Source organism: Colius striatus, chromosome 16, assembly GCF_028858725.1.
Source record: "Colius striatus isolate bColStr4 chromosome 16, bColStr4.1.hap1, whole genome shotgun sequence".
Lineage (NCBI taxonomy): Eukaryota > Metazoa > Chordata > Aves > Coliiformes > Coliidae > Colius > Colius striatus.
In genome coordinates, this window is record NC_084774.1 from 17,199,475 (window position 1) to 17,221,194 (window position 21,720).

The 21,720-nt window shown below is 40.1% G+C and overlaps 1 protein-coding gene across 1 annotated transcript in view; it reads right to left on the bottom strand.

The window, feature by feature from the left end:
• The window catches only part of EYA2 (EYA transcriptional coactivator and phosphatase 2), a 54,098-nt gene extending 50,413 nt beyond the window's left edge, over positions 1-3,685 (bottom strand). Inside the window, exons 1-2 of the mRNA XM_062008918.1 lie at positions 3,577-3,685; positions 146-194 (exon numbers count right to left, since the gene is read on the bottom strand). Coding sequence (XP_061864902.1) covers positions 146-194; positions 3,577-3,685 — 158 coding nt within the window. The remainder of the gene's footprint in view (positions 1-145; positions 195-3,576) is intronic.
• Between the last annotated feature and the right edge of the window lie 18,035 nt (positions 3,686-21,720).

Consider the following 21,720-nt stretch of genomic DNA (forward strand, 5'->3'; position numbering starts at 1 on the left):
AAGTGATTTCATTAGGCCAGAGATACGCAGTGAAACAGGTGTATGGGCTTAAGGCAAATGGTTTTTCAGGTGACAGAAGTCCACACAAAAGGGTTGTTCAGCAAAACACACTTTTAAAACTACAGCACTTGGCACAAACACTCACTTTGTGGAGTACAGATGGAGAGGACACTGTGGTGTTGCTTTGCTGCTGCCTGGAAAACAAAATTAAAAGGTCTTAGATTTTCATTGTGTTCTGTTCTAAGTTGATACCACTGTGTTTACCACTGCTGGTTTGAGAAAAACATACAGGAATTCATATAGATTTCGTTTTCACATGAGGGTGATACTGATTGACTGAGCTACCATTTCCTTCTTATGGGACTGCTCTCAGTCACGAAGCTGGGCTTTGCTGGGATGACGCGTAAAGGCTACCAAAGCAACTGAAGCGATTACTGAACTGATTTAAGCTCACTGCACTTTTGGGATTTTTTTTTGTTACTCTCCTAGATCATGGCTCACTTTGCCTAATGTTTGTTAAAATATATCAAGGCAAAAGAAATATCATAATTACAACATTATAAACCTTCTTAGTCTCCAGTTTTTTGAGTTAACTATAAACCTACCTCCTTGACTTGTCCACGGTCAAACTATTAAACCAGTAGAGCAAGTATCACATAAGTTATATGTGCAGGATGAGTTCCAATGTACCAAACAGCTGTGTCTTGCAACACTATCAAAGAAAAATGTGCCACCATCTTTATTTAGAGATAAATTTAGGTTTAATTAATTAAAATTTTAAAAAATCTAAATTTAAACCTGCAAGTTGTCTTGAAAACGTCACACCTAAGTGTCACCATGTGTTTTATGCAGGTTGCCTCCGTGATGCCATGCAAATTATGCTTTCCAGTTCCTGGCTGGAGCTCTTGTTCCAGTCCTATAAATGTCAAAACACTCTCACAGTCATCAATAATGACATTAGGCACAACAGATTCAGCCTCTCTATCTGCTGGCTGCCTCAAGAGTCACATCCGACTAAATGCACACAGCTTTTCCACAAAAGGAGAACATCATGCATCACATCATCCACTGATGGCAGCACCTCCACCTCTAACATTGGCTGCTGGCACCTGTAGTGTCATTTATTACATGGGATAGGAAATATCACCAGTTTCATGCAGAAGATGACCTCTCAACTGCAGGTACATGCTGAGTGAAAAGGGAGATTCCTGATGCCTTCACAAGGCTACCACCAAGCAGGAAACATCTGCAGTGCTGTCCCATCCATCACCAAGGAGGTCCTCATAATGCTGTAGACGGCATTATCTTCGGTACAAAGTTGTTCAAAGCAGCTCCATTTCATTTGTTCAGCCACTTGTAAGGTGGCAAATCAAATGTTTGAACCATGTTCTACTTCATGAAATATGCAAGCACAAACGGTCTAAATACATGCAAATAGTCCTACAGCTTTGAGTAACTTACACCATAAACATGGACAGAATGTGCAAAAAGATCCAGCATGCTCACATATGAAATGTTCCTTCTTCCTTATTTGACTCTCCTCCAAAATTCTTCCTTCCTACACAATCCTTTTTCACAATATTTCACATGGTTTTATCATTCTATGTTCTAACACGGAGATTACACCAAACTATTTTTTGAAGTAACACAGCTATTTAACCTGATACCTTTTAAAACCATTTTTGATCTAAAAATGCATTTTAATGTTTGTTTACGGAAAAAAATAAGGTTTTTAAATCCAAATCTGAGCTTACCTGAGGCTTCACCTTCAAACTCACTATGAAAAATTTGCTTTGACTTACCTAAAAGAGAAGTTCAGAAAGTTAAGATTTTTTTACACCATGAAAACACTGTTCCTCGTCATCAAACAGAATTGCACTGAAGAAACACACATTTCAGCTTTCCTTCATTTAATTCATAATGCCTTTTTATATTTGGAAATCAATAGAACAGTTTGAGCATAAGCTTGATATCTATTTGAAAAATATATCTTCAAGCCTTTTATTTTTCAAAGAGATAAGTACAAATACATTCGCCAAGAATGTCAAGCAGGAATTTACTGTGGGTGAATATGCAATATGCTGCTGTCACTGCCAAAAAAAGGCAAGTTAAACCTCCATGTGTTTCTAACCAAAAATGTGGGCAAAACGTGTACGTGGAAATTATATTGATACAATTGCACATCTCATGATAGGCACTCGTGAAAACAGGAGATGGACATCTACATAAGTGAGGATTGCAACTAGACTTGCCCAAATGGAAACTGTATGTGTAATACAGAGTACCCATTTGTGTGCATTTATAGCACTAAAAGCTATGACACTCTAAGGCTTGACAAACACACAAGTATTTTCCTGGTCTTCAAATTAACAAGAAGATTTTTTTCAAGGGAAAGAGCATAATCTCGGTAGCACGAGGAATCATTCTGTAGAAAAACAACTATAATATTTGTATAAGAAACACATCAGCATGAGCTGTCACTAGCAAACTGCTGTCCAACAGTACAACTGCTATATTGGCTCTTATTTATGTCACCTAATAACAAGTAATTCCCACATCATAAAGTTTACAAAACATATTTAAAAATCATTTCTAGTTCTAATCTTTTCTGCCAACACATACATTTAAAGGGGTGTCTCCTTTAGGTTACTATCCCTTCAATTGCTCTTCTAAATAGACAGTCATGATGTACGTGTTTAATCATGCAATTTCTAATGCCTCAGCAAACATGCAAGCAAAACACCTTCTTGGCTTCTAAGAGCCTATAAATGAAGGGTTAAACATACTACTAAAACATAATAGCCAGTGCCTTTTCCTAACTCCTCTTTAACAGGAAGGCTGACAGATCCTGACCACAGCAAACAATAGCTGGGATTGTACTAGCAAGAACTAGTTCAGCTGCATCACTTGCCAGTAATTTTTTTAGCAGATTTAACATTCTCCTGTTTCCTTCACTTGAACAGCATACTGGAGGAGGGAAGAAGAGCAGATAAATTTCCACTGAAAGAATTTGTCCTTGGTACCTGCCAAATGTGAAACTTCAGACCAGAGGTCAACAGAGTGAACCATTTGGAGGTGATAGCAATGATCTCGGAGCAATGCAAACTGAGGCAGAGCTGCTTTGGCAAGAGGCTTTCTGGCTGCATGAGCCCTCTTGCTTCCCACTCCAACAATACGGCCACCAAAGCCCAGGGTTCATGCTCATACCACCACTGAGGCTCTAGTGGGGTCCAAACAAAAACTACCAGCTCCACAAGATATCTTTTAGACCTACAATTATTCCAGTGGAGCCAACATAACACACACAGAAGTGCATAGGTATGCACCTAGTACATACAGATAGATATTTACATATCAAACATTTCAGTTCCATTTACATTCAAACCAGTGCTGAACTAAAGGATTCAGACACAACTGCAGCATCTACAAAAAAAATACTCAAAATCTCAGTTGCTCACTATACTGTAAAACCAGTTGTCAGAAGCAGAGGCCTTGCATATGGCCAGCTCCCTTTCACTACATACATATACACGTTGTGCTAAAGCCAGTAAACCATAAGCAAAAGAAGCAGCTTACCTTCTATGTCATCTGGAGCCGTGGCATAAATGTTAGAAAGGTTAAGCTTCAGTCTGTCAGGGCACTCTCTATTTACAGTCAGGCTGGGTGATATCACTAGATCTAGCATTTCCTTATACCTGCAGGAAAACAAAGGGAAAATAGAATTTATTCATTAATTATGCATGCTTACTAATGATTCCATTTTTTCCGTAAGAATATAAATATTAAAGCTGATTATCTAAACCCAGGCTTCATATAAATGCCACATAATAATACTCACTAAAGTTTTCATCAAAGGGAAATGCTGAATTAAAATGCAGTACTTGCTCCCTTGGAAATTACACCCATCTGATTAATGTTTTCCCTTTCTTCCTGAATTTTGCCATACAAAAACTAAACTTCCCGATCTCTCATATGCCATCAGAGCAGCAATGTACACCTCAATGTCCAGTGAGGCCCGAGAGCTGATTATTAAGAACCGAAAATGAAGTTGAGAGTAGTTACAGCATTATCAAGTCTTACAAGAAAAGAAGGTTAGTACCCGACACTATCGGTTTTCCAGGTGACAGCGAGCTCCAATGTCCTGACCATTAGGTGGCAGCGGCACCAGGACTGTGTCTCTCACATGAGTAACCTCATCTGATCTACCCAAACATTCAAATCCACTATATATAGGACTTGAATCTCCAAAAAAACCCATAATTGTGTGTGCACATGACTGACACTATAATAAAAGCTTCCAAACAGCTCAGAAAAAAACCCCAACTAAGTCATTATTGCATTACGTATTTGTAAACATTAATGAAATGAGACTCAATTTGTCAATTAATTGTATTTAATTTTTTAAATACACAAAATGCAGGAGAAACTTAGCTGAATTTTCTAGGACTATGCAGCTTTCCCTGGACTCTTAAAGTTCAGAACAAATGAAGGAGAGAGGACTCAAAGATGTTATCCCCTTCTTCATTTTCTGCTGCTACATGAAGTACATCCTTAGCTCAGTCCCTGGAGGCTATGGGGAGAATCGGGGCTATTAGGGAAAATGGTAACTGCTCTCGGACAAAGCAGGGCTCTGGCAAGAGCAGATGGGAGAGAGAGCATATGGTGGTGAGCAAATCCAAGGCACCTGGCTGCAGCCTGTGTGGGTCCCCTTTCCGCTCAGCACTGAACACGCTGCTTGCAAAGGCGGCTGACACACTCCTCTCTGGGATGTCTCTGAGCTGGACTATAAAGGTGGCAGATGGTATGGCAGCAACAGGCTGCTAGCAACCCATAGAGTACCTAGACCATCATGAAGTTAAAGATAACAGCACATGAACCTGAAATCTTGAGACTGGCTTCTGCAATATTAATCTACATTCTGCTGGGAAAAGCAAAGAGGTTTGTTTTGATTTTCTGTTTAAATACTACTGTATGACTTTACCAGCTTTGAGAAACAGAGAGCAATAAACCACACACTTTTCATCTGAACCTCTTCAATCCCTTTTACAAAGCCTGCAAGTCCCAGTGAGTGAGGCTATTCTTATGAACATGCACCAACCAGATGAAGTATTTTACATTTAACTAAAAAACAAAGACAAAAGTTGAATACATTTTCACTTCCCCCACATAAAACCTGGGAAGGCTGTCTGCCCAGGCTCAAAAAGCATCCATTCCCTATGAATTTGCAAAACAGCCAAAAATGAATAGCCATAGCCAATGTCCACTGCTCCTTTCTCTATACGGGATCTAGGCTCCTCTTACCTGCCTCATGGGCATCTGCATTTTCAACATCAAGACAGCCTTAAGTCCACAGGTCAGTAAGGGCTTCCTGATTACGTGCCATGAAGGAGACCTTAAATCAGCAGTGAATGATCAATGGGGTAGCACTACGGTAGTCTGAACCAGCACTTGTGAGGTCCACGCCTCCTAGCTGCTGTGTCTTATAGATTTGCTAAGAAAACAAAGACTAGAATAAAAATCAGTGTTGCTTTGCAGCTGTAGGCTCTTTGTTACTAGTGGGACACTAAAGCACAGCAAGACAGGAATAAAACTGGAGGTGCACAGGGGCCACCAATTGCACCCACAACCAGCGTCCATTCTACCGACTGCATGGAAATGCAAGGTAGATCTACAAGTCAGATCTCCAAGGACACATAAAACAGTCCCTAGCTGTAATAATTCCTCCTGACTTCACTCAGACTAATGACAAAATCAAAATGGCAATCCAGGACTCCTGACCTAGCCACTAAACAAAACATAGCCCATAAGAAACTTTACTCAGTCCTCATAGCACTGGAGCAAGTTGTGCTCCAAATATGTACCTGCACACAGAGGCTTTAGAGAAGCACATGTGCATCTGAGGCACAGGCAGGCTTGGGCACAGGGGAGGCAGGAGGATGCCTTGGAGCCCCAGTCAGGCAGTCAGGGATGGTCATGGCCTTTCTGCACACTTTGCTTATGCCAGAGGGAAGAGATTTTTCTCCTCAAACAACTAATCTCATTCTCCCACTGGCACAGCCAGGCTGCCACAGAGAAAGAGGCCAGGAAGATTTTTGTGGTGCCTCCTTCTCAGTGGGGAGGAATAAAGTCTCTCCTACAAGCATCCATGGGTCTTAAGGCTCTCTTAAAAGCAGGCTGGGCAGGGGCTCCTTTCCCAGAGAAATTATTTTAATCCATTGGCACCCAATTACATTGTTTCCATGGCTGAGAAGGCAGGACTCAGTTTTATACCAGGTTTTCTTTTCCACTGTAAGTAATGTCTGATTTTTTTTTCCCCCTTTATTTTCTTAATACTGTACCTGAATAGAGGGAAAGCACTGCTCTCCCAGATCCTGTCTAGCTGGGGTGTTCTACATTGTTTCTCAGATAACACATGCCCTTCAGCATAATACAAAATCCCATCATTCATGACACTGCCCAGACTGTTGCCAAGTGAATGGGAGCAGATGTTTAAAGGGAAATGATCTTTGATAATGATTAATGCACTTTAATTACATCATTGTTCAGAGATTTCATTAGCTACTCTCTGACTGATGATTTTTCTCCTGGTTTCATTCTGTTCACTTCTGTATTCACTATGTCACATCACACTTCCCTGTATTTGCTCTAAAACAGTTTCTTGGGGTTTCTTCAGCTTCCATTTTTCTTTAGAGTATTTATTAGTTACATGTACAAACAGGTAACGTACAGGAATGCCTGTCTGCTTGTGCACCTCTCTTGTGTTTGTGTTGTTAGTGGCTTTGCCTGTTTTGCACGCTCCATTTACCAAGTGGTTTATGTGCATTTCTCACTTTCGTACTTCTGCAGAAGAGTTTCTGAAATTCCAGTTTAACAACAGCAATCCAGAGAAATCTTCAGTACAGTAATGGAAGCAGGATGTCATTTAACATAGTAAATGACATGCTGGAGTGTAACTGATGAAAACATCAGCTCTTTGTTTGCTTGTTTTTTAGAGCAAAAACATTTTCTGGCTTAAGTAACTTACAGTAAATCAGTAATAAAGTTTGCTGAATTTGAGCTTTTATTAAAACCAGTGATAGTGGCATCTAGTATGTTGGGCTGACAGACATCTGGACGAGCTTTTGGCTTCCCTAATTAAGAAGAACCTTGTGTGAATTTGGTGCTCAGCTTTTCCATTAGAATCCCCCACTCAAAAGTTAATTATTTTGCCCTGAAAGTTGGCCCACAAAATCTCTGCCAAGAATAGAAACTTTTCTCTCTACTAATATTTAGGAATGAAAAAAAAAGCAAAGCAGAAGTATTTTTTCAGTCATTCTGCAGCTGATGTGCCAAATAAAATGTTTTGAGGTCTCAAATTTTTCATCGTAGTGTAGGGGTAACCTACAAATCACATTTTCTTTTACAATGATGTCTTGAAGGTGTGCTGAAGATCTAAACTACTGAGCAATCCCATCTCCCTCTAGAAAAGAACTCAAAGATGGGCTTAAGTGCAATGCTGAAGTGGGATCCAACGTGCAGGCTGAGTCAGTAAAGTGCTCTGGTGATGATGAGAACTTGATGGATGTTATTTTGAAGGTACGAAATGGGAAATCACTAGGGAATTGTGAGCAGATTCCACCACACCACTGCTCTGCTCTGCACAGGTGAAAAGCCAGAAGGTACAAGCAAGAGATGAAGGAAACTCCTTCCAAAGCTTGGACTTCTGCTGCTGAGGCATAATTCAAAGCACCTCACAGTCTGGGAAAAGACAAGATAATTTAAGAGAGTAAGGAACCGCAAAGAGAGAGGTAAATCTAGAAATTACTCTCCCTGCAACAACCCCATGCGATGAACCTCTCAAGAATTTTTACTCCTATCTGGCTAGAGGCCAAATACAAGCTTAAACCACTAGATCTTCCTAAACATATGCATATGCCAACACAAAGCCTTAGGCAGCAGTGGTACAAGCCAAGTCCTCTGTTTTTAGCTTTGCTGGGAAGGGGAGGAGTAGAGACAGATATTGCAGCCTAATTGCACGAGTAACATTTTTCTCTGGCTTCCATGACTTTGTCTGGTTTTAATTACTTGATCAACTGCTTTCACCTTTATTCTCAAAAAAAAGAAAAAGGTGCAGATCACTGAGTAGAAATCTGCAAATGTATGAGTCCAGTGCTACTTGTCACAAAAAAAGACAGAAGCTTGATCTTTCACTTAATTTCAGAAGTGAATTACTAAAGATAATTGTAAAAAAAGTGTGAGCATGGCTTTCTCAATCTCTGATTCAAAGAAAATGCTATCCTCTTGCAGCCACCTTCCAGGTGGTGTAATAATAGGGAATCTCCCTTACTGAAGATTTTGGCTACTTTTACCCACACATTTCAAAAGCAGAGGAAAGTAATTTCATTTCCTGTCAGTACATTCCTCCTTGCACTGTTAGGACATTTTTCTCCTCATTTATAATAGATCCTTTGTTCCTTCCATTTCAAGAACTTAAAAATGCTTCAGCAGGTGAAAACCACAACACTATTTTCTCTTTTGTAATGAATCTTAGCTCCTCCACAAGTACATCTGATAGATGTATGCAGAAAAGGCCTGAACAGGTATAAAGTTAAACCTGAGCTGGCATAAATGCTCACGGTACAAGACTGACAGTACAGCCGCGATGACAAGATATCCTTTCAAGGTGACCCACAGGGCAGGGTGCCTCAGGCTGTTTATATTCCTGAGAGCTGCCTTTCTCTGATGTAATCGAACAATAAAAGCAACAGTACTTGTCTGGATTTATCATTGCCCAGGCTGTTTCAGACACAAAAGTCAGAGGACTCGTAGTTGAAGGCTTGTAGCACAGCATCTGAGGGTGGAGGTGCACAGCTACATTATTCTCCAGAACATACCACCAAAAGGAGCAAGAGAAAAGTTATGCCATAGATAGGGAAAGGATAAAGTACATCAAGCTGAAATCAGAAATTAAATGGAGGTGGCAGTGAGGCTGCTCCAGATCACAGGCACAAAGCTACGCCTTCTTGAATTTGCTGATCAGGTTGAGATGAGAGATGAGTAAAAATAAAGAGGTGAGACAAAGAAGGAACTGGGGGTGTTCTGGCTAAATACGAATCCAAGCAAGGAAAAAAAAACATCTTCATTTCAACTGAAGCAGGATGCCACTCACTTTCTGAAAGAGCTGAGGAGAAAAACCTCACCAGAGAAGTACCTTTGTGTGGTGCAGAGAGCTGGGCAGGGGCTGTACACGGAGCATGCAGGGACACCCAAGTCCTTCCTGGCCAGACAACAGCGATCTTGAGCTGTGCTTCTTGGTATCCCCCATCATTCCCCTTGTGTGGATATTGTCACTCCATTTTTAAAAGCTTACTGATCTCCCAAAACATTAATCTTCTGTTTAGTCCAGCACTGGCCATAAGGTTATGTTAAAAAACCTCCTACAGCTCTTAAAGTCAAATGGATACACATGTAGTGCTTCTGGTTAAAGAAATCAACAAAAAAACTCAAACACAAAACTAACCACCCCAAAATCTGAAGCAGGAGCACAAGCACTCGAGACTTGGATCACAAGTACTTTTTTTAACTCAGTAGTCAAATGGAAAGCTTTTCACAAAGCAAAACAGCCTTTCCTTTTCCCTAGGAACTGTGTACGCCTAAAATGATTCACAACACATAAGAAAAAAATGGTTTGGGTTGACATTAATATTTTCTAATTCCTTTTTCTTTTTAAAATGTGTTAATTCTAGACAATTTTCAGAAACTTAACTAAGAAAGCGACAAAATAGGCCATTTCTGAAACCACTATTGTTTAAAAATACCCAAAGTATTCCAACAGCTTTAAAATCCTTCCCCATACGGGCTGGGGTTTTTTTGTTGGGTTTGTGTGGGTTTTTTAAAATGAGATGGTCTTTTTGATGAAAATTCACTTTCACTGGAAGATTTCTGTCTTGCTCTAACCCATAGACCAGACAGTAAAAAAACAGATGAAAAATCCTGTCTCATGATTTTTTTGAGCCAATTTCACCTTTTTTTTTTCCTTATTTTTTTGAGGAAAGTCTGCCTTAAGATTTTTGACTGTGTGGGACTGGCAAAAATAATTGTATGTCTTGTTTCCCTGGAAGTCCTGAATTTCCAGAAGCACTGGCTTGCTTCTCCAGGCTTCACCTTCTATTCTACACTGCTTTTCAGTGATTTTGTTTTTTTAAAGTTTGTTTTTTTGTTTTTTTTAAAAGTTTTTTTGTTTTTTCCTGTCTCACACCTGTTGATTTAAAAGCAGGCTGCCTTTGGATAAATAAACGTTCCTCCTCTCATAAGAAGGCTTCACTACTCCTTTCTCCAAGCACTCTTTGCCTGACCCAGGGAGCAACACCAAGAAGAAAGAGGGGGCCAGGCTGGGCTGTGATCCTTGTTGCACTTCCTGTAATTAACTGGGGAAGAGATTGAAGGAAGATAGACCTGGGGAAGCATCAGCATTTTCTGCTTGAGCAGTCCAAGGTAAAGGGGATTCAGTGCACATAACAACAAACAAGCCAAGCTTCCTTCACTGTTTGTTATGAAGAGACAGTCTGAAAGATAGCTCAAAAATTCAAAGTGAGTTAATAACGGGGTTTGCACCACAGACTTTCAATCTGGCAGCCTAGCCAGGAAATACATTATATAACTGCTTTGAGTCACTGGGTCTGTTAAGATTAATTTCAAAACTAGTATTTCACTTATTCTAAGTCAAAATGAGAAAGTTTAATTTTTCACAATGCCCAGAGCAACATTTGCAAAAGTATTTGCCAAAGAATAAAATTACTCATCTGTCTTACTTAGGACAATCAAGCACCACACAGAAAAGAGAAAAGAAATGCTACAAGTTTACAGTGACTTGAAAAATAAAATTGTATGTCTATGCATACATACATATACACACAGAACAACTGCCTTCAAAGAGAGGGCTTCACAAACCAGGTACTGCAGGGTCTGGCTCATGAGATTTATTTGTTACTACTTAGGTAGGCACTTCTTTCCACTCTGGAGAGCTATGCTGCTTCTTCAGAACCATAAGGGCTAAGAAATTCACTTAAATGTAAATCACAAACATAAGAAAAATTGTGAGATTTGGAATGAGGAAATAACAGCTGATTAAAACTTAGATATTGATGCTGAAATCATCTAGGTTCCATTACAGGAGTGTAGAAGAATGTGCTTTGTCTTGTAGCCTACTTGTTACTTTTATGTCCAGTCACTGATTTCATCTATCTTTGACATTTATAGGAAAAGGAGCTCTGAGAAACTAAGTCATCAACAATTCTCAACCAACCACCACCTCCATCAAGAAGAAAATAAACAAAATTAGTCCTTCCATCAACTCTGCAGTACTCATAATCAGCAGAGTTGCAGGGTTTGCAGGTAGGACAGCAGAAAGGATGGGTGCAGGTCACAGCGTGCTTCATCACGTACCCCATGCTCTATGCACGCAGATAAAGCAGTTACTCTGCCTGCTGCTCCTGCAGCAGCTATCTACATGGAACTGCAGAAACGGCAGAGATTTAACTGCACTAAAAGCAGCACAATTCTGACATAGAATAAGAAAAAACTTTGATGTTATAACATACCTTTTCTCTGGGATAAATATATATTCTGCAGGGCTTTTAGCAGGGATGTGGCTAATTCCCAGAGGAAGGCAAAACAAAAAGGAAATCTGAATAGGTCACTACCAGAATAGTAATTTCTGTCAAATCTATACGATTACATCAGAATGCTCTCAACAATGCTGGTCAGTAAGTGGGAGAAACACTGAAATTACCATACTTGTTTCTTAAAATGTCAAATCTTTTCAGCCATTTTCTGCCCCCTCAGACAGAAAGACATGAAAGATTCTTCCAGTGGTCCACAATCCTCCTCAGAGCATGGGACTGAGGCCAGTACTTTTATGCTGTTTTCTCCTTTGGTTATTGGTTTTTAATCACTTCATGCCAGTAGGGTTTTAACCTGAATTTTGGGTTTCCCCTAGACACATTTGGGTTTCTGCTTTACACATCACAGAGAAGGAGTAACATTTATGTTTGGACATGACACTGGTGTTATCAGCAGAACATTCATTCTCGGGAGTAAACACTGGTATGTGGGTTTGCAGAACTGAGGCCTTTATTTAACAAAATATTCATATTTGCAACGTAAAGTAATTACACAAGCAAAATTAAGCAGCCAGAAACTACCTCAGCTCTAACAGATCTAGATGAAGTAGAGATAAAAAACATCACAGAAGAACATCTGCTTCAAAAAGTAGTGAAAAATCAGAGGTAGAAAACAGCTTTCCTGTCTCAGCTGTGCTTTTGGTGCACCTACCCAGAGTCCAGTGGCCAAGTTTCAGCATGGCATGAGAGAATCTATTTTTAGTGATAGGTAGCAATTTGTATTAAGCTATAAATTCAATGCAGCAGGACAAGAGAACGAAGTAATAAGTTGCAGAAGGCTCAGGAAAGACCATGAAAACAGTACAAAAGCCATTACCATAGAGGCCTGAAGCAGCAGAGAGCTGCTAGAGCAGCTACAACTGCAGGCTGAACACATCCATGAGTTACAGAGTGATTCTAATTCTCTCACCACTCATACAACCCATTTTGATCCACGTCCCACACCAGAGAATTTCACTCTATTTTGGTTTAAGCTGAGTATTCGTAGCTACTCAGTTTTTCCTTCTGCTGCTCAGCAGAGAAGAGCCAGATAGTTTCTTAACACCGAGAGAAATGAAGATGGTTTCACACAGCGAAAGTTGGCTGTTAGCTGGAACGAGTGCCAAAGAGAATGATCTTCCAGGAAGTCTAGTGCCAGACAGCTTTACCTTGGGGAAAGGAGCACTGGCTGCAGGGAGTGCCAGCAGCTGTCTTTCTCCACAGATGATGGCTTCACATTGTTGTGGTTACCCATACACATTTATACCAGCCAGATCCTAAAGAAGAACTCCTGATTCAAAGGGCAACGATGTGTCTTTCGTGAGGTTTCCAGAGAAAAACTGATGTACTAGAAAATACCTGCCCACGTGGTTCGAGAGGTAATGCTCTTAACTAAAACCCACAGGTAACTGTGTGTGGGAAAAGGTAGTGCTCACATAGAAACAGCTCCCAGAGGACACAATGAACAACAGCATATTCAAGCCCTGGTTTGAGACTCAGAAAACCTAGGGTTTGCTCCCCACTCTGCCCCTGGTAACTCAGATGCTCCTCAGGCACATCCTTTGTGCTACCACTGTGCTTTCTGACGTTTGTGTGCCTTCTCTATGCTGACTACAGGAAGAAGTGTTCCTTTTCTGTGTATGTAAAGCATCAAGCAGCACAAGTGTCCTACTCTGTGGGACTTCCAGGTACTGCTGTACTAAATGAACAGCAATAACATAAATTATATATTTATATATAATTTTCTCTAGGGCTGCAGTTTATCTCGAAGTAACACAAAGTAGCTTCTACTGAGTTCTTACAATATGGAAAGCACTTTGTTTTATCTCCTGTGGCAGGATCACATCAGACTCAGCACTGCTACCACCATCATCAGCATGAGATTTTAGAAAAACGTGCTCAGGTGCCTCAAGCACGTTAACATCCACATTGTTCACAGGCAAGATGCTGCTAAACGTTATCCTGCAAAAGCATAATTTTATGGACAGATAGGAGGACCTGTATGAGCCAAGCATGCATTGACCCACAGTTTGTACTGGCCTGGAGATCCTCACCAGTCATATTTACCTTTGCAGCTACATCACGTGAATGATCCACAGAAAACAAGATGGAGTGAATAATCCACACTCTCTTCGAAGGCTCTGACCAACCCTTGCCTGAAGGACGTTGAAGGCAGCCTCAATTGCCCATGTGTACTCTGTCTGTGGAGGTTGCTGCTTGTAGGGGCAGCTGTCAGACCCACAACATGGTGCAGTATAGAGGTGCATGTTACCACAAGTCTGACACCAGCCAGGGAGAATTGTGTCAGTTGTTGAATGAAACAACACAGAACTGAGATTTCAGTTTTGCTCCCAAGCTCTGTCACTAACAGGCTGGGCAAGTTTCTCAGGATTACATTAGGGCCTCTGTGAAACTGGGAAATACAGTACAACTTGCCAATTACACTCTCTTTAGGGGCTGGAAAGTGCTCTGAAATCTTTAGGTGAAATCTGTTACACCACTGCAATATCAATATCCATGTCGATGAATAATGACCATCCCGAATATGAGACAGCCAAGAAGGAGGGGAGGCACGAGACCTGTCCTTCAGGGCATGTTCTCTCACTGATTTTTGGTCCAAAAGCTCTCCATTCCCAGACTATGAGAATTTCTTCACCCTCCTGATTTACTACTTAAACCTGTCAGAGTCCTGCAATGGCTCCAACAACCCAGTGAGAAAGGTAAGGCTGCCCCTTTATAACAGGCCTGTGTCAGCACCTCCATTCTCAGCCTGTAAAGGAGTAGCACTCAGGGAACAATAATTCAGAAGGAGCTATGGGAAAAGAACTATGAAATGTAGGTTAGTAAAAGGACCTTAGATGTGAGGGAAAAGTCTAGCATAACAGTATAGGTGAGGCTGGAGTGAGAATGACGTACCCTCTCCTTGGTTAAACCCCCCGAATCAGACTTTCTCTGACCAGAGAAGACTGCAAGGAGGAAGATCTCTTGTACATGTAGAAGGTTGAAAGCATCTTTCTTTGACTGTGACTCTCTTCTCCCACTCTCCCACCCCAAGTGAGGGAACGCTGTCTCATGTGTCTGCAGGAATAAACCAAAGATCATTCTCAAGGATTCATAAGCAATGAGTGCCTTATGTTTTATATGTTTAGTACACTGTTTCATCTATTTATGAAGTATCTTGATGAGGGAAAACACAAATATCAGCCTCATTGTCCTAACTGCAATTGATACTGTACATACCAGAAGGAAATGCAATAAAGTTTGTAGTCTCTCCAAAACTGAAGACATTTTCTTAAGAAATTGGAAGTATAACATAATTTAACAATGTGTCTGAAAACTCTGTATTGCTCAGGCTTGGTCTCATAGTCTGGAATTTAAGTAGCATCCCAACCATCCCTTGGCATCTCATATTAAAAAAAATACAAATCTTTGTGGCAGTTTGTTACTACACATGGGAGAACAAAACCTCTTAACACTCCCTCACCACCCTCAAGTTGGCTTTTTTAATGGCTTCTCTTGGCTTGATAAATCTTTGGGTTGGGGTTTTCAGGGCTGGAGGAAGGGGATAGGTTTTTATTTTCATTTTTATTTTCCTTGCTATGATCTTGATTAATGAATCACTCAATCAGAACTTGCGGTTCCCCAGTAACTGCTGATTGAGCGTGTCTGCGGCAGAAGGAGGATGCAAGCCCTGCTACCTGGTTCCAAGGGCAGTGTGCCTGCCAGGTCAATCGACTCACCCTTAGGCTCAACACTGCATGGATGGGAAGGACCCTCTTGTCCAGCTTCTACAAAATTAGGACAGCATATTTAATATCAAAGCCAAAAGTCCTGTGTACTCTTGCTAGGGAAAGCTACCCCTCTATCCTGCCTTGTTCTCCTTATCAATAAAACAGTAACTTTGATTGTAATAAGCCTGTGGGGCTTCTGAATTAAAGTGCTCTACTAGTGCTAAGGTTTATGGAAATAGCAGATTCACAAGTTTAGGCCGTTCTGTGATCAACAGTGAATTTCTGTCTGGATTGCCTTCAAAAACACCAAGTTAATCTAGCTAAGCCTAATAATGTAAAAAGAGCTGCCTTCCTCCTTTTGATCCTGATTAACACACTCTTCTCCACAAATGCTGTAGGCAAAGCTTGTACTCTCTTGCTATGAGAGTACTACAAATGCAGGTGCTTGCTCACTGTCACTTAACGCTGACACTGCTTTCCAAGTGCACAGCCTGAAGGTACAGCTGGATTTGCTCCCTATGAAATCCAACTGTACTCTGATATCCTTTCCCTGTTTTGATTTGAAGTCAGTCAGGTTACCAGTCTGGATTTAGTAAACATTATGGTTAAATAAATCAAATTTATCAACTTCTAATGTTCAGTTAGTCACAATCCTTTCTCTTTGTTTGGAAAGAAGAGAGTGGTCTACTCTTCTCCCAGAGGAGGCTATCACACAGCTGAACTTCAAGAAGTTATCCTTCCCTCCTCTTGTTCACTGATGTAATTAAAGCTATCTTTCCTCCTTCTTTTGGTCTTAGTGAAATAAATATCAAATGTCATTATTATTATTTATTATTGATCTCAAATAATTGATCTGAAAAAGGAAATGTTTTCTTGAGGTTACAGCCAGGAAGCCAAAGGTCTTCATTCCCATAACTCACTGGCTATACACAGCACATCTCCTTTGCCCATTCATTCCCTATTAGAGAGCTGTTAAAGGTTTACGTACCTTCAGAGCAAGTAGTTCTGAACACCAGTATTTTTTTGTTACTGGAACTTGGGGACCTCCATGAGCAAGTGCTAGGTTTTCATCTGGCCATACAAATGCAGAAAGGTTTGTGCTGTCCTTACTGGTATTTATATATGCACACTAGATTTGCATCTTTACAGTGCTGAGCTCCTCTCATGCTTCTTAGAACCCAAGAAAAAGCTCTTGTTTATATTAAGATCTTCAAGAAACTGTGTGAAATGTGTAGGAGTTACTTTGCTGGTCAATATTATTTCTGTAATTGACAGTCAGTTACTTCATCAGTAGGAATAACAAACTGTAAATTTTGCTGTTCCTGTCTCTCTAACTCGAAGGTTCAAAAGGGATATTCTGAATCAGGAGACAGGCTGAAGATCGTTAAGTTTAAAGAAAAAAGTTAAGTAGAACAGCCTTCTCATTTTCAAGAGTTACAGTGTAACAGTGGCAAGCAAAGTAACACAATCTAGCTACTGTATATCTTGGGAATATTAGGAGAAAAAACCCAACTGATGAAAAGCAATGCTTGAGCAATAACTGCACTTGGACTTGTCACTCATGCCAACCAACAGAAATAATGAATGTGCCTGCTTGATTCACTTAGTGGGTTCATGTGGGCTGCAGACTGATTTCCAAAGAGTTTTGGTGTGAAAATGTGCTGAAGCTTTTTCTTTAAGTCCAAGTGAAAGCTAACCCAGGCCCAAGATCCCAAAGCTGTTAGCATCAGGTTTATTTTCAAAACAGGGGGAAAGGATTTTTACAGAGATGACCAGAGGATATTATCAAACACGGAAGAGTTGTTGAGCATCTTTGCAGAGATCCTGCCATCCAGTCACTGATACACCATAGGGCATCATGGAAGTTAAAATACCAAAAGACAAATGCACTAAGCCAATGCCATTCACACAAATGTCCTTGTTTTCCTTTTCAAAGTCTCATCTGATAAAGAAAAACACTTCCTGAAAGTGCCTTTTTATGATATTAAACAGACCTCCAATGACTTACCAAACAGAAACACTGACATTTGAACTGCAGGAGTTTTGTTTTCCGTCTTGTATTTTCTCCCCTGTGACTGCTGCATTTGAATAACTGGAATTTTTAAAATCCCTTTTCCTCCTTTCACCATGATGCAACACAACTGTTGCACAAGACTAACAATGTAGAGCTACTGCTGCTGGAGCCAAGTTTGGCACCAAGAGAGATTAGGGTTGGCACCAAACACCTTGATCTTTAAAATGAATTTGGCAGACACACTGAAAAGGCTTGCCATTGCTGCCATAAACAGCACACGGAGCAGGGAATGGAAAAGTGCTGAAAGAGACCAGCGTTTTGTTACTGGAACAAAGACGGCGATTAGCTAAGCACTTAATCTAGCACCTACTTACATATGAAAACTGAACAGTTTTACAGTGGCCCATGAAAATTAAGGGCAGTAGCACAGACCAAAGTATAATATAAAAGTGATTTTCACATGTCCATCATACCAAACTGAGCCTATAGAAACCACCAGTTAGTTACCTATTAGGCAGTGAAATCTCTGTGTATAACTGCAAGTCCCACTAAATTATTCACAGACAAATACTTGATCCCTACAAGAACACATCTGTCTCAATAAATTTCTCTTTCCAGTACTTTTCAGTTAGGCTTTCCCAAGAGGCAATTTGCTCCTACTCAATGGTACTGGAGCAGTGCTCTGGAAAGAGATGTGTATGTGTATTTTTCTTTCTAAAATGCAGATGGAATGGACAAGAGAAATGCAATTTTTCCTCACTGTATTTCTCTCATCTTGAACTGAAAAAGCATGGGCTGATTTTCTCTGCTTCGCCGATCCTCAGTAGTAACCATGGACTTTCATAAACAGCACCAACAAGCACTCCTAATAGGATATTCAACACAGTGGTTGTATGTGGAGGCATATAAAAGATTCTCCTGTTGGAACTCACACAGACGCAGATGAAAAGTAAGAATTGGTTTAAAGATGAAAATTTGACTTTTTTTCCCCCCACCCCCAAAAATGAAACACTCTGGGAAGGAAAAAAAAGGATCTGATTACTACGAGCTCACTTTTCCCTGACAGCTTCAAATTCTTCAAACAAACAAAATGGTAACATCTGAAAACAGGACAAGTTTAAATGATCACAAACCACGGTATCTTTTACTGGAAGCTGTTTACAGCTTCAGTGACAAAACCAGCATTTTAAAGCCCACTTTGTTTCACTAAAGAGTAGTTTCCTCCTATCATGTTATGTACCACTTACTCGTGGGGTCACCAATCCAACTCTCAAGAAGCCAGTCCACAATACAGCTCATCACCTCTGAGGCTGCCTGTCAACAGCGACCACTCAAGCTCAATGTCAAATCAGAGGAGTGCTGTAAACACAAGAGTGTTGGGATTCAAAATAACAGCAGAGATGACTGTTTCACTTATGGGACTGCAAAGCAGCTCAAGAACATTTCCTGCAGGTACACAGAAATGGTAACTACATAAAGTTCATTCAAATAATCTAATAAAATATTTTTATCATCTGCACAGATCAGGAAATCCACCTGCAAGTAAAAGCCAACTTCAGCCTCTTGGATATTTGAGAACAAGCTTACATGTGCCATTAAGAAGGTGACTGCCCTACACTCAAAACTCAGATTTGATCTGCAATAACTCTAGCTTAAAGGCAAACTTCTCTTGCACGCTTGGGACTTCAAAGGCTCTCACCCTTTCACAGCCTTCAAGAGTAGTACAACAGCCTGGTTCAACAGCTGAAGTGTTTCCTGACATTGGATTAACTTCAGCTCATCGCCTTCAGCAGTTTGTCTCTGATACTTTTAGGAATAACTTCTACAACAGACAAAAGAATCAAAATAATTTCCTCCCTCTGGCTACTACAGGATGGCCTCAATATGGCCAGTTCACTCAAAAGTAGAATGCGAAGATGCTGTTGCTGAATCCCACTGTTTGCAGCAATAAACTACCAAAATACGTAGGTTTAGAAAATCAGCTGTGCAAAACATCTGAATGCAGTGCTTGGTTTACAAAGGAAATACAGCAGGTCACCTCTTTTCCATCTTCTCAAAAAAACCAATCCTGGTAACTCTAGTGAAAAATAAGAAAAAGGACAGTGTGCCTAATTTCAGTGTGTTTTTTACTATTCGATATACAGGAATAAACCAAAAATTGGAGTAAAGGGGTTTAAGCTCTGAGTAGTTACAGTATTACAATACTACTGAATAGTCACCTTAAAATCCTAACACCAAGAAAACTGCAATTCAGAATAAAAGAAAAGTTACTGTTTTTCTCAAGTGAAATTGTCAGAAATGGCAAATTTGATGCCATAATCCAAGCGTTAGGGGCTGTTATTAGGGACACTTGGATTCAGTTCTCTGTCAGCCCCAGGTTTCCCATTGCTGGAGCATTTTACAAAGCCAACTCATATTTAATCTTCTTACCTCTATTTCTTTTCTCTGTAAAGTAGGGATTACTGCATTTTTCCACATTAAGGTAATGTGCTGCATTCAGGTAAGTCAGAGAATGAGGGAGAAAACTATACAAATGCCCAAACCAGAAAAGCAACCTTACATCTACTAAAAATGGCATGAAACTAGCACATTCACGACTTTTCCTTACTACTTCACAACCTCTCTGCTCTTCTGCCTGCAGTTGTCAATGCAGAACAGACGCATAAATCTCACATTCCTATTTTCTCCTGGACCACATAACATCTCCTTCCTATACCTAATTTTTGCATGGCTAAATTCTCCCTTTTAATGCACACTTGTCTGTGTAACTTTTCTATCCCAGTCATTCTACTCCAGTTGGTCTGTTTCTACCCTCAAGCACTAGGTGCTAGGTATGTCATGCATCTTCTGTTAGCACATGTTCACATGGAGCATAACCAATCTGCTAACCCCTGGACAGCTGCTGGTTTTACAGGTTGTCATCACAAAGACTGCCTGTGTGGCTGCTTGGGGGATTTTAGCTCCTTAGGAGTCCAGCAATTGATTTCATTCACTGCAAATTTAAGTGTGGAATTGAAATGCCACGAGAGAACCAGCTTCGCTTAGTCTAGCTTCTCTTCACAAACTAGCATTGGGCCTTATCTAATGTCTTAAATTCCTGCATCATTCACTGTTAAGGTTAATAGTGTGCATTTTCGGCAACAGATACTGGCAGAGTAAATGGTTACAGCAAAGTTCCCAAACTGAAAGCTCTCACAAGAGAGGACAGCTTGTACCAGAACCTCTCCCTCTAAAACTGCTCTAGGAACTATTCAATGCACATGTGTCAGCAGAGTAGCTGGTGAAAGAGACAAAAATCAGTGAGAATATAACACAAAATGAGAAAAATGTGACAAACATTTAAAAAAAGGCTTCTAGGACAAGCACCTGAAAAAAGGCTTCTGAAATGTTATGGAGTACTGCTGAAAATCACACTCTCTGTTCTTTTCTGTCCAGTGGAGTAAAAAAAACCCAACCAACCACACATGCAAAAACTTCCAGTACAATTTAAAAACAAATAAAACAAGTTTCTGCTAGAATTACAGCTCATCTATTTCCCTCTATCAAAAGACTGTCCACAAGAATTGAAGTTTCTGGCTTTTTAGGGAAAAGGTTATCATCTAAGTCCTGTCACATACCACTTTGTCAGTAGATATGTGGGACAAATACTCTGAAGAGCATGTACACACACCTTAAGCAAAAATTCAAGTTTTAAAAGCAATAACCTGACAATGAGAGATGTAAGAATTAAGATTTTTCTCGAAGTTATGCATACATTTTTCCATACAAGCAGCTGAATCAGGAACATTTTAAAGTAGTTTATTAAGCACAATATAGCATATCTCCAACTTAGCTCTATAAAATGTGTCTGGTACAAAGCATTAAAAATCACTTAAATTTGGAACTTGCCGACATCCACTGGCACAGCAGAACAGAGAGAACAAATCTAACAGTTATCTTGAAACAAAGCATATTTATACTGTGAGTTTAGTCATTAACTGTAGTTATCAGACTTCTACCAGAAAACAAAATTAGTAGTGGTGGTCTGTGGACTAACATAATGTATGGCAACACTTGAAATACATTCTCCTGACTCCAAGCTGCTGAAATTAGTTGCATTGCTTCTTAGTGGAAGGTTAATATGCAAGTGTAGTCAAAGAAAAAAGGAAAATAAAGGCTACATACAAGTCAGTTTATCAAATATCTAGGTACAGAACGGTTCTGTTGGTCTTTTGTATTACTGTAGCACTTAATTTTCAGGCAACACCCAGAAACTGAAAACTGACATGATTTAATAGTCCAACACTTCTCTTTTTTTCCATGGTATATGTTTATTTTTTAAAGGGAAGAGGAGATA